Raw genomic sequence first — 12,962 nt, forward strand, 5'->3', positions numbered from 1 at the left:
CAGATCTCTGTAAATTCAAGGCCAGCCTGGTCCACAAGAGCTAGTTCCAGGACAGGCTCCAAAGCTACAGAGAAACCCTGTCTCGAAAAACCAAGAGTTTTGGTAAAGAATGTGGTATTCCTGGGGCTGAAAAGGACGGCTCAGAGGTTAAAAAGCTCTTCCAGAAGACCCAGGTTCAATTCCTAGCACCCACATGGAAACTCACAACTGCCTATAGCTCCAATTCCAGGGGTTCCAACACCCTCACACAGACACACATGCAGGCAAAACACCAATGTACACAAAATAAATCATTTAAAAAAAGATCTTGTCTTTTTCTCCTTCCTCTTCTTTGTTGTTTAGGTACTCTGGGGTTATGGACTGTAGGCTAGTTATTCTTTGCTTTATGTCTAAAAGACAAGATCTGCTGAGTAAATTGGGAGTGTGGGGTGGTGGCAGGTGGGTGTGGAAGGGGAGAGGGGAGGAAGGAAGGGGAGTTGGAAAAAACATATAGCTCAATTAACAACAATAAAGTCTAAAAAAAAGAATGTGGTGTGCCCCAACAGAATCAACATTGTTTTACCTTCGATGGACACCGTGTTTTAACACTGCACTGTAGAAAGTGATTCCTTCCAAACAAGCCATGAGAGCTGTGGGCTTCTGTAGCTGAACAATGATCCTGGGCAGGCTGTAAATGTTGTACTTCTTTGTATTCAACCCACTGATAAGCCCCTGTGGATGATGTTACAGGTGAAGATCCTTGGTGAGAAGCGCCGAAGAATGAACATGGTGGAGAAAACATACTTTACTTCCATCAAATGGAAACTGGAAAGTGATGGTTTCTCAACTCCTGCCCTCTTCACACCTGATGTGAGGAACGCGACGGGGAGGACAAGCCGAGTGGCACGGGGCTGCCAACCGATTTCCTGAGGAATGGAGCAAGGACACCCAGGGCATTGCACAGATGTTACAGGTGGAAAAGCCAGGCCCAGGCTTAAGGCAACCAGCGTCATCTGTAAAGGGACAGGCGGTACACATTTTAGGGTCGGGGCCATACAGCTTCGGGTGGCTTCGACTCAGTTCTGTCACAGGAGTGCAAAAGGCAGCTGCGGACAACAGGTACAAGAATGAACATGACTGAACAACAGAATTCTATTTATGGACACATGACTTGGAATTTCATATCATTTTCACATATCATAAATCTTTCAAGTGTTCCAACCACTTAAGATTGTAAAAGCTATTCTTAAGGTTAAGGGTCATACAAAAACACATGACTTTGGCCCAAGGACCAGCTGGCTGACCCAACATGGAGAACTGGGAACCAGAGGCACAGTGATCGGAAAACCTTGAGAACTGGCCATAGGTTTAATGAGAGGTGGAAGTCTAGGGCATTGGAAATGTAAATGTGTCCTGTAAGGTTTGTTAACAATTATTCAAATTAGTTCCTATATTGTGTACCAAGGTGCACTCTTTAGGCTGCCTTTTTGCAAATAGAAACGTTCTTTTTTTTTCAAAAGCTATTATTCATATGCCCACGGATTGTTCCATTTTCAGTTCTCACAAAATGAATTTAGAATGATGTACAATTTAATATCTACTGAATTGTGATGTCTTAATAAGATTAATCATTTTTAAAAAGCAAAAGCAGACTAAGTTGATGTTTAAAGTAGATTTATTTATTTTGCAATGTTTGTACTGACACTGTACTTGTGTATTTATTAGACATAGCTTTCTTGATATTGCTATGGGTTACAAGCATTACTGGTTCAATCTATTTTAAGACATCCTAAAAATAAAACATTTGAACATGAAACGTGGGCTAGACATCTAGTGCAATGGCATATGATTTACTGAAGAGCCACGAATCCGAGTCACACTTGTCATCTGATGTAAATTATTTATAAAACTGTCCATCACAAAACTGTCAACTAGCTGGGCAGTTGTGGTGCACACCTGAAATCCAAGCGCTTAAGGCAGAGGCAGAGGCAGGTGGGTCTCTCTGAGTTTCAGGCCAGCCTGATCTACAAAGTAAGTTGCAGGACAGCCAGAACTGTTACAAAGAGAAATCCTGTCTCAAAAAACAAAACAAAACAACAACAACAAAGTCAACTAAGTGTGATGGATTCTTCTCATTCTTGAAATGATGCAAATTGTGACTTACCAGACTGAAATACATGTTCCTTCAGAATAAAGCCTACATTTTATCTTTTTATTGGCATTGTTCCATTTGAAGACATTTTTCTTCAAATTATAAAGCACACTAAAAATCCTGACTTTTGCTTGGAGAGTTTCCTTTACCAATTATAGAATGAATAAAATCCCTTCTTTGCGCATCTAAAAGGAGACATGTCAAAAATACACTGCAGAGCTTTCATGTCGGTGGAAGAGCCCTGCTGCGCCACCATTCTCTTGCCAACAAAACTCAGACGATTCTCATTTGGACAGTTGCACAGCACTAAAGGTTCCCTTTGAAATAAAGTAATGGGTCTGTAACAAGTGCACAGCACTGCCGCATTTTTAAAACATATCCTGGAGACATTTTATCAAGTTTCTATAAATGAAAGAGATCAAATGGTTCTGACACTGAGCTAGGTAATGCTGCATTTTTAAACTATGAATTACTTGACCTGGCATCAAAGATGCAGGAGGACCAAGGCTGTTTCACTCTAGTGCCTAGTGTGCTGCTGAGCACACAGTAGGTGCTCAAGAGCTGTCTTCAAAGGAATTAAGGCCGCAGTTTAATATAACCCTCAAGGTATATGTGCCTGTGATTATTAATGCTTAGAATAATTATCTCCAAGAAGGGAAACATTAATAAGCCTATATAAAAAGTTAATGTACACATATAGTTCATCCTCAAATACGTATGTCATTCAAATGCTAGCTGTATAGATTTATGGTCCAACTGTGACAAGAAACAGTCATGAAATAGCCAATCAGTTCATTTCTATTTGAAAACTGTCTTTTCACTTATCTATGTCGCTGCTGCCAAAGTGGAACACAAATGCATCGGTGCTAGAGAACAACTGATACAGATACACAGATAGATCTTAGTATCGGTGTTAGAAAACAATTGATACAGATACACAGATAGACCTTTTGCTTGTGTATACACATATTTCTAACATTCCTGAAATGTTTTTAGTCACGCAGTAGAATTTAAGAAAGTTGTATGCTGAAACATACCTTTTCTCATCAATAATCAAGCCTTAGCTGGGTGTAATGGGAGGCAGAGTCAAGAGTTTCTCTGTGAGTTCAAGGTTGGCCTCGTGAACATAGTGAGTTCCAGGACTACACGGGAACTCACAAAACAAGAAACAATAAAGCCTTAAAAATAAATGTGGCTCCAGAAATATTTTTAGGCTGGGCATGGTGGTGAACACGCAGGCAGAGCTCTCTGAGTTCCAGTAAAACCCAAGTTATAAAGTGGGACTGAGGGGTGAGAGAGAGAAAGAGAGAGAGAGGGAGGGAGGGAGGGAGGGAGGGAGGGAGGGAGGGAAAGAGGGAGAGAGGGAGAGAGAGGGAGAGAGAGGGAGAGAGAACGCTCATGTTCGAGTCCAGCTGGTAACTGTTCCCCCAGTGCCAATACCTGCCGACCTCTTCTCTGCCCAGACACCCACACACCCAGCTTAACTCTCAGAAGGAGTAAGAGCTGGCTTTAAATTGGTTAATTGGTCACTCACTGTTCCTGAGTCTGCTGGATGGTAAAGGGATTTTCTGTTTTCATATTTTCATGAGGAAAGAGCTCTAAGGCCTAGAAAGACTGGCTTCTATGGTGCTGAATTTAACAGTCTATTTACCTGAACTGCTTTTCACTAAAAATAAAAAACAAACAAAACCTCCACAAGTCTATGAAGTAGAAAAGGAAGTTATTTTATTCAACTATTAATAGCAGAAAATATCTATGTACACATTTCATAAGTCACCTCTACAATATGGCAATAGCTACTATATAAAATAATGGTCTATAACTCTATTTATAAGCATTTACAGTTTTTATCTGTAAGAATTTAAAAAACCCCACTTCACTAGTCAGCACCCACGTCGCTGCAGCACAGCAGACACCTCAGCCCTACTTGCGTCCTACTCAGCAACTTTCCCATCACTCTAATGTAAAGAACACAGCTTCACAGATTCCAGAATCGCATTCAACTTTCTTTGAACTAGCCATAAGAGCACTCATTCCTTCATCTTTTGTTTGTTTCTTTCTTAAAGACAGGGTTTCTCGGTATAAAAGTCCTGGTTGTCCTGGAACTCACTCTGTAGACCAGACTGGCCTTGAACTCACAGATCCACCTGCCTCTGCCTTTGGAGTGCTGGGATCAAAGTGATGCACCCACACACCCCGGGAAATACTCATTCCTTCTAAAGGTCAGATCTGGTTATACGTGTATCATTCAATAGAAGCCAATGAACAAGAGTCTAATTTTAAGCTATTTTTTAAAAATCCTTACTAAGACTTTTTTGCTTTCATCTATGGTGCTGCAATCACAATATTTATTTAGTTATAAAGAGGATTTAATAACTATCTTGCTCGGTTTTTGTCAACTTGACATACACTAAAGTCACCTGTGAAGAGGGAACCCCAACTGAAGAACTACCTCCACCAGACTTGCATATAGGAATGTCTGTAGGGTGCTTACAAAATTAATAACCGATGTGGTAAGGCTCAGCCCACACCTCATGGGCGGTGCCATTCCTGGGCAAGCTGGCCTGGGTTGTATAAGAAGGCAAGCCAAGCAAGCCATAAAAAACAAATCAATAAGCAGCGTCTTCTGTGGCCTCTGTTTCAGTTCTTATATAATCGTTCTTAGGAAGTTTTCCTTGTACACAAAGAAAAAGGCTCTCATGTATCTGTATGTGTCTCTGCATATGCACATACAAATAAATATATAAGACAGTCCACTGACTCTTCACCTTTAGGCTACTGTGAAGATGTTTTCAAACATTTGGTGAAATCCAGCGGTATCTCAGTAGCAGCTTCATTGCAGTATCTTTTGATTAGTTGATTTAAATCTTCATTCAAAAATGAGTCTCCTTGTAAAAATTTATCCTGGAAAGAAAGGTTAAAATTTATAGTTAAAACTACTCATATTGTGCCAGGCGGTGGTGGCACACACCTTTAATCCCAGCACTCAGGAGGCAGAGGCAGGTGGATCTGTGAGTTCAATGCCAGCCTGGTCTACAAAATGAGTTCCAGACCAGCCAGAGCTAGACAGAGTGAATTTGTTTGCCTCAAAACAAATAAAAACAACAAAAAAGAAATATAGTAATGAGAGTTGTCCAATCAGGTCTTGGACGATCCCATAGTGAAAGAAAATCTTATCAACTATCAACCATCTCTATAGAATTTCAGCCCCATGCATCCAACCAACTCTCAACTCCTTGAGCCAGGCCTTTGCGGTCAAAACCTGTAGTCTCAATTCATGGAAGGCTAAGGCAAAACAATCATAAGTTCAAGTCATCCTGGACTACAAAGCAATACTCTTGTCTCAAAAAAAAAGGAAAAAAGAAAAGAAAATTGGCAGTTGAATTGATAATAAATACACTGATTCAATGTTTATTTCTTCTATTAAAAAAGTATCACATACCTTCTTTTTAGAGTTTGAAGGTTCAACAGGAGGATTGAATGTCATTGCTGCCATGCTGTAAGTCTCAAAAAGTTCAACTGCAGATCTATAATTTAAAAAATATTAAAATATGCAGAGAAACTACTGTTAGCTATATGACTTTAAGAGCTACACTGTATCTGAAGAATAACATCAAGCATTCAATCAGCTCATTCATTTAACATACAAACTAGTCAGGCTTGGTGACGCACGTATTTAATCCTAGCAATTGAGAGGCAGAGGCAGGCGAATCTCTGCAAATTCAAGGCCAACCTGGTCTACAAAGCAGTTCTTAGACTGCCAGAGGTACTTAGAGAGGACCTGTCTCAATACTAAATAAATAAAACCTAGGCCGGGCGGTGGTGGCACACGCCTTTAATCCCAGCACTCGGGAGGCAGAGGCAGGTGGATCTCTGAGTTCGAGGCCAGCCTGGTCTACAAGAGCTAGCTCCAGGACAGGCTCTAGAAACCCTGTCTCGAAAAACCAAAATAAATAAATAAATAAATAAATAAATAAATAAATAAATAAATAAAACCTAATTCCTCTGTAGTATCAACACTATCTTACTAAAGTTACCTCAGAAAAATCTAGTATGCACACTCAGAAATGCAGGCCTACAGCCCAGGAAGATTGCTAAGCAGATGTCGACCAGCTCGTATGATTGAATCCCAATACAACTAGTGATATTGATGATAAGCAATTAAATCTGTCACTGGAACTAGAGGAGTGAGACAGACTGGTCATCCATTGACTTTAAATATCACTCAACCCTTCAGCTATTAACCCAGATGAAAAACAAGGACAGGACATTCACAACAGAAAATATGTCAATACCCAGACCATGTAAGTAAACCTTGGTCAGCTGGGGCTACTAGGAGCCACATTACTCTAATGAGAGACGCAAGGACTGCACTCACACCCCACGCTTCATTCCCCAAGAGAAGAAAGCATTTTCTACTGACCAAGCCTTACAGACAAACCTGGGCTTCATCTTACCCCAGAAAAGGAAAACTGGCACAGAGGAGGCAAATGATCACGATGATTAATGAAAATACGCCAGAAGAATTACTAAAAACAACGACGAAGAATCTACTCTTTTCCCTTTTTTAAAAAAAAAGTGTTAGTAGGGGTCAGCTGAGGATATGACTCAATGAACAGCGCTTCGTCAGTGCGTGCCAGATCTTTGCTTATGTTCCTTGCGATGCATAAGTTTAAAAAAAAAAAGGAACAAGGCTAGAGGCAGACAAGGAGGCTGTGAAAAAAAAAAAGCAGCCTCTGTATTTGGTAAGACCAAGAATTATCTCTATTTCCCACAAAGGACTTATAGAAATCAGTAAAGTTGAGCCTCATTTGGAGGGCACAGCAGCTGACTAACTATATTAGCAATTTAAAAATACAAAATAGGGGCTGAAGGGATGATTCAGTGGTTAACTCCAATTTTGGGGAATGTGATGCATTCTTCTGATCCCCTGAAGCACCCAGCACATATGTAGTGCACAGACACATATGTGTAGGCATAACACTCATAAACATAAATAAATCTAACTTTTTTCATTTGAAATAACTAAATCTAATATTTCAAGACAAGCACGAAAAGTGAATTTTAAGTGAATTCTTCCAATCTTAAAGGGTAACAACTAGCCAGGCACAGTGGTGCACACCTGTAGTCCCAAGTGCTTGGGAGGTGGAGGCAAGAGGATCAAGAGTGGAAGTTCATCACACATAAATACATTCTTATATGGTTAAATTTATGGCCATTCCAGGTTCCATGGGACCCTGTCTCGAACAATTAAACAAAATTCCATTTTTGTTCAGACTTTAAAGACAGTATGAAATCAGTAGCCTACAATTCACATAATATCTAAATTTTAAAAACTCTATGGGCTTATAAAAAGAAAAAAGAAAAACCTGGTGCAGGGCAGAGGGCTTAGCTGCTATATGCTTATCATGCAAGCACGAGGATCTGAGTTCAATCCTTGTCACCATATTAAAAAGAAAAATAAAATAAAAGAAGCCACATGTAGTTAATTGTAATTCCCAAACTGGAAAGGCTAATAAACAGGATGGCAGGGGTTCACTGACTAGTTCAAGTCTAGATCCTGTTTCAAAATAATAACGTGGCTGGCTTCTGAGGAACAATAGACAATCTGACCCTAGCCTCTCGAAGTTCTTATACACACACATGTGCACCCACACAAACACACTTACACACAAATATAAAAGGACGAAGTCCAGTTTCAGAGTTTTTTAAGTCTTAGAATAAGTTGGTGCTTTGGGTTTGGTCCCAAGCACAAAAAACAAAGCGAAACAACAAAACAAAAAGAAATCCCAAACAGGTCAGGTGACACACATTTTTAGCCCTTGGGAGGCAGAATCAAGTAGATTTCTGAGTTCCAGGCCAGTCAAGGTGACACAGGGAGAAACCTGTCTCAAAAAGCAGAAACATAAAGCAACGCACTGTCAAACGGTACCTTCGGCTCAGCTCAGGCTTGAGGGCCTCGGAGCCTTCAGTTGGGGCCCCAGCAAGCAGGTGAGTTGCAAATCTTTGCACGACAGGATGGTAATGCCTCTGAAGAGGAAAAGACACATTATTCGCAGGTCAGTACTTCCTAAAACACAAGCTACAGCTTATTTTGCAACTTTCTTAAAAAAACGAAAAACAAAAACATGTATACAAATCACATAAGAGTATTGCCTTTGGACCAGGAAATTTGCTGCAAGATTCTATCTCCTACAAATGCCAGGGAAGCTTCACACATGGTACCCAACAGTATGGCTGCCTAAACAAGATCTGAACAAGGGCAACCTACCAATGTGAAAGGAGACACTCTGACAAGGGCCCTGTGCCTAAGCAAAGCGCTACAGGTAACTAGGGACTGCAGAGAGTGGGATAATTAGTCTTCCCCAGGGTTGATTCCCTTAACTGGTTATACAATACCAAGTGGTCGGCCCTGAAGTCATATACATATGAAACGACCAACAGACTTGGCAAGTTGTATTTATGCATTTATGTGTGTTTATGTATTTATATTATACATAATTTGTGTATGTATGTTTGTGTATAAGCATGCACACACACACACACACACACACACATATATATATATATAAAGAAAGAGGTCATTAATTTGATAGGGAATTAGGGGAGGTGGACATGAGAGGGGATGGAGAAAAGAAATGGAAAGGGAAAATGATATAATTATTCTTTAATTTTTAAAATGTAAAATTTTTAAAAGGCTAAAGAATATTACTAGCCAGGTGTGGTAAAGCACACCTTTAATACCAGCACTTGGGAGACAGAGGTCTCACAGAGATCTCTGAGTTCTAGGACAGCCAGGGCTACAAAGAGAGTCCCTGTCTCAAAAAAAGAACAGTACCTTCACTCTCAGGATTAAAATACGTATCTGGGAATTGGAGAGATGGCTTAGTGGTTAAGAGCACTGACTGCCCTTCCAGTGGAGCCAGGTTCAATTCCCAGCACCAGTATGGCAGCTGTCGGTAGCTCCAATTCCAAGAGGAACCATCACCCTCTTTTGGCATCCAAGGGCACTGCATGCATGGTACACAGGTACACATGCAGTCAAAACACTCATACACAAAATAATGTAAAAAAAAAATACACATTTGTGAAATGACCAAGTTAACAGTATAAAAAAGAACCATCAAAAGATAGTTTCTATTTCATAGTGAAAAGTAATTCCCCACAGTTTCTACTGGGCACTCTAATGCTGGCCTCACTGTGGGTTCCTGGCACTGTAGGTGAACCTCCTTTGCAATGGAGGCTATCGAAGTCTTCTTGTAGGATCCAATACAGTATAAATATGCCTGGTAAGAAATCCTGCCTTTTCTGAATAGTGTTAGGGAACCTTCAATAAATCTCTTTAAGCTCATGACAAGTCTACCCACACTCTCTCCTGTTTCAGAAAACTACTCAACAGCTTACGGACTACAGTACAGAAGACCCTCCAGAGCACATACATGAGCACTCTGCCAATAACATGTGAGGAAAGAGAGGAGAAAGGAGGAAGAAATGAGGGGAGGGGAATGGAGGATGGAGGGAAGGAAGGGCCCCTTACCCGCAGTGTGTGTAGCTCCCACAGTGCGGTGTTCTGTGCATTACAGTACTCTGGCTCCTCCAGCTCAGGCAGGAACACCCCACTGCCCTGAGACTCATTATCAAGCAACAGATCTGTTCTGGGAAAAGTCTGCAACATCACATGAAAAGGAAGAATTAACTAAGTTAAAGAACAAAACTGGCCTATTCTTACATTTAAATTTGTGGTTATACTAAGGGCTACAATTTTACATCTTTCAAGCCTAGTTTTAATAAGAAACAATTTACATCTTTATCATTTGATTTGGAGAGACTTATCAAATCTGCAAAGATAGCATATTCTTCCCACCTTCCAATCTCACTTTAGCAAAATTTTTTTTGACATTTTTGAAACAGGACAACCCTAGCTGTCCTGAAACTAACTCTGCAGACTAGGCTGGCCTCAAACTCAGAGAGATTCACTTGCCTCTGCCTCCTGAGTGCTGGGAATAAAGGCACGAGCCACCATCAACTGGCAAAGAGTTTTTGTTATAGAAATATTATGGCATTATTTTTATAATTTTTTATCCATTTTACATACCAACTACTACAGATCCCCTCCCTCCTCTCCTCCCACTCCCCCCAACCTGTCCCTCATCCACTCCCCCTACCATTTCTCCCACGGAGAGTCAACAAAGCCTGGCACATTAAGTTGAGGCAGACCAAACCCCTCCCTGCGCCCATCAAGGCTGAGCAAGGCATATAGCATGACTCACGAGCAATTTCTATATTCACTAGGAAAACAAAGCAGCAGCTGTGGATGAGAAACCCACTTCTGCCTATTAACACACAACAGTTTATCGGGCACACTGCAAGTGGGCAGAGGGTGGGCAATAAGCTGGGCAGTAACTAGGGCATGCTGGCTGCTCCACCTTTACAGTCCACCAGCACCGCTGCTGAGTGACTTCTGTGACTGCTGGCTGAGTCACTTCCCTCCTCTGCACCCTTAGCCCAGCTGTAAAGCAGAACGAGTAAGAATTGCTAGTTATCTCAGTTATAAAAACCAAGTAATGTTTGTTTGTGAAGTGCTTATAACAATGGCAAGTGCACTGTAAGAACTGTATTTGCTAAACAAAGAACTAGAAAACTTTAATCACTAAAAACATAAAGTAGGAAATTTATACTGACATGACAATATTTATCATTATTCATTCTAAACCCAGTATATAACACAATTCACAGCATCTCCTTTCCATAAAAACAAAAGGTTGCTTGTATGCTGCACAGACGCTCAATACAGGGCAGTAAGGACAGACACCAAGTGGTGAAAATGGCTGCCTCAGGAGGTATCATAAACTGCTTTGTTTCTGTTAGTACCTGATTTTGTTACAAATATGAATTTTTTCTCTCCCCCCCCCTTTCCTTTTAAAGAAATGTGATCTTACTAAGCTGGTGTCACGTGCCTTTAATCCCAGCACTTGGGAGACAAAAGCAGTCAGGTCTTTGTGAGTCTGAGGCCAGACAGGCTCCCAGGCTGCCATTCAGACTGGCCTAAAACTCCTGGGCTTGAGCTGTCCTCCTGCATCAGCCCCCGGTGTAACTATAGGCACGAGTTACTGCACCTGGCTACGGATTATTTTAGTAACGATGATAACTATCAAGGACAGAGACACACGAACAAGCACAGTGCAGCACACCATGAAAACCTGGCTCGATGTCCTCACACCAGCACTTACATGCATCAGTACTCTGGTAGTCGCTAAAAGGCCAATGCTTGAATTTGGAAGAACCTGAAGAGCAAGCGTACAGAGGCGCTTGATGAAGGCAAGAGCTCGCTGATGAGAAACCTGCTTTCTGCGCTTGGTTAGCATAACATCAAGGCAGTGGAGCACAATCTCAATGCCATCGTTGGTAGCACCTAGAACAGACATCCTTCAGAGTCAACGTCATTATGCTTTTATTATGCAACCATCTGAACTCCAGAAAACCCGCAAGACGAATCATCATCCTGCTGCAAATCATCCTCCTTCAGTAGAGCAAGGCTCAGGGATGCTCTGGGCTGCATTACAGCATTTCCTGTCCACCCCAAGTTTTATATAACATTAACTACAGACGCACGGCAAGAATAAGCCCGCATTTTATGCACCAGATCCTATTTCTACAATTATGATCATAACATAGTCTCAGACTATACATACGTACCAAACAAGACTCTTCTAAGAACATACCTGCGTGTAATTTAAACAATGTCTTGTAGAGATGTGTATAGAATTTCATCGGGTCGATATTTAGAACATCACCTTTGAGATGACAACAAACACAAATTAGGTTAAGTTACAGTCTTCAGGAATAAAGCAAATAAAGCTAAGACAGCAACTCACCTTGTCCAGAAAGAATATGAAAAGCAGTCTGAACACAGTGAAGACTTTCTTGATAACTTAGGTTCTTAAAAAAAAAAAAAATTAGCAACTAAGAATGATTGTTACCATTTCTATCATGAAAAAACAATCCACTAATAGCTACTTACACCAGACTCAATGAGGGTATGAAGAACCACTAACAAATCATCAAAAAACTCCACATTTATAAGATGTGCAAACCTAGAGTCAAATAAAACTGAGTTACTAAATAATCCAAAAGCAGAAATAAAACAAGTAAAAATAGCTTGACTTTAAAACTGCATTTTAAATATTACTTATTTCAAACTGTTAGTCATAATGGAACTAGGTGATCACTGACAGCTTTCACTTAATTCAGCCTGGCCTGCCTCTGCCTCCCGAGTGCTGGGATTAAAGGCGTGTACCACCATTGGCTGGCCAGACTGACCTTTTACACAGTTCTCCCACTGCTGGACATTATACTTGGTAGGAATAGATGAGGCATCAGTAAAAACACTGTCCTGAGAAACAAGTTACCAAGAGCAAACAACTGCCCTGACTAAATGCACTAGCTTTCTACAACCCACATAGAGGCAGCAGAAATAACTTCTTAGGAAACAGGAAGCAGTAAGAAAGAAAGGATTCTGCTGGGCAGTGGTGGCACATGCTTTTAATTGCAGCACTCTGGAGGCAGAGGCAGTCAGATCTCTGTCCATTCGAAGCCAGCCTGGTCCACAGAGTGAATTCCAGGATAGCCAGGACTACACAAAAAAACCCTATCTCAAAAAAGAAAATAAAACAAAAAAGAAAGAAAGGATTCTGCCATTTATGAGAACATGAACTTTGGTGGTTGAAGAAGCTACAGCCAGGCAGTGCACATACAAGGTCTCAGGTTCAAGCCTTGGTACTTAACCTGGGAATATAGACACTATTACAGCTTGAAAATAAACTGGAAACAT

General features: G+C 40.9%; 2 protein-coding genes across 3 annotated transcripts in view; one reads left to right on the forward strand and one right to left on the reverse strand.

Annotated features, from left to right (window-relative positions):
• The window catches only part of Plce1 (phospholipase C epsilon 1), a 275,418-nt gene extending 273,163 nt beyond the window's left edge, over positions 1 to 2,255 (forward strand). For both annotated transcript variants that reach the window (XM_038322235.1, XM_038322240.1), the window contains exon 33: positions 730 to 2,255. The gene's annotated coding sequence lies outside the window, so the exon portion shown is untranslated. The remainder of the gene's footprint in view (positions 1 to 729) is intronic.
• Positions 2,256 to 3,834: 1,579 nt separating this feature from the next.
• Positions 3,835 to 12,962, reverse strand: part of Noc3l (NOC3 like DNA replication regulator) — a 36,607-nt gene continuing 27,479 nt past the window's right edge. Inside the window, 8 exon segments of the mRNA XM_038322248.1 lie at positions 3,835 to 5,035; positions 5,574 to 5,658; positions 8,064 to 8,161; positions 9,669 to 9,797; positions 11,362 to 11,543; positions 11,854 to 11,925; positions 12,007 to 12,070; positions 12,153 to 12,225. Coding sequence (XP_038178176.1) covers positions 4,907 to 5,035; positions 5,574 to 5,658; positions 8,064 to 8,161; positions 9,669 to 9,797; positions 11,362 to 11,543; positions 11,854 to 11,925; positions 12,007 to 12,070; positions 12,153 to 12,225 — 832 coding nt within the window. The 3' untranslated portion in view covers positions 3,835 to 4,906.

This window comes from Arvicola amphibius, chromosome 1 (genome assembly GCF_903992535.2).
Source record: "Arvicola amphibius chromosome 1, mArvAmp1.2, whole genome shotgun sequence".
Classification (NCBI taxonomy): domain Eukaryota; kingdom Metazoa; phylum Chordata; class Mammalia; order Rodentia; family Cricetidae; genus Arvicola; species Arvicola amphibius.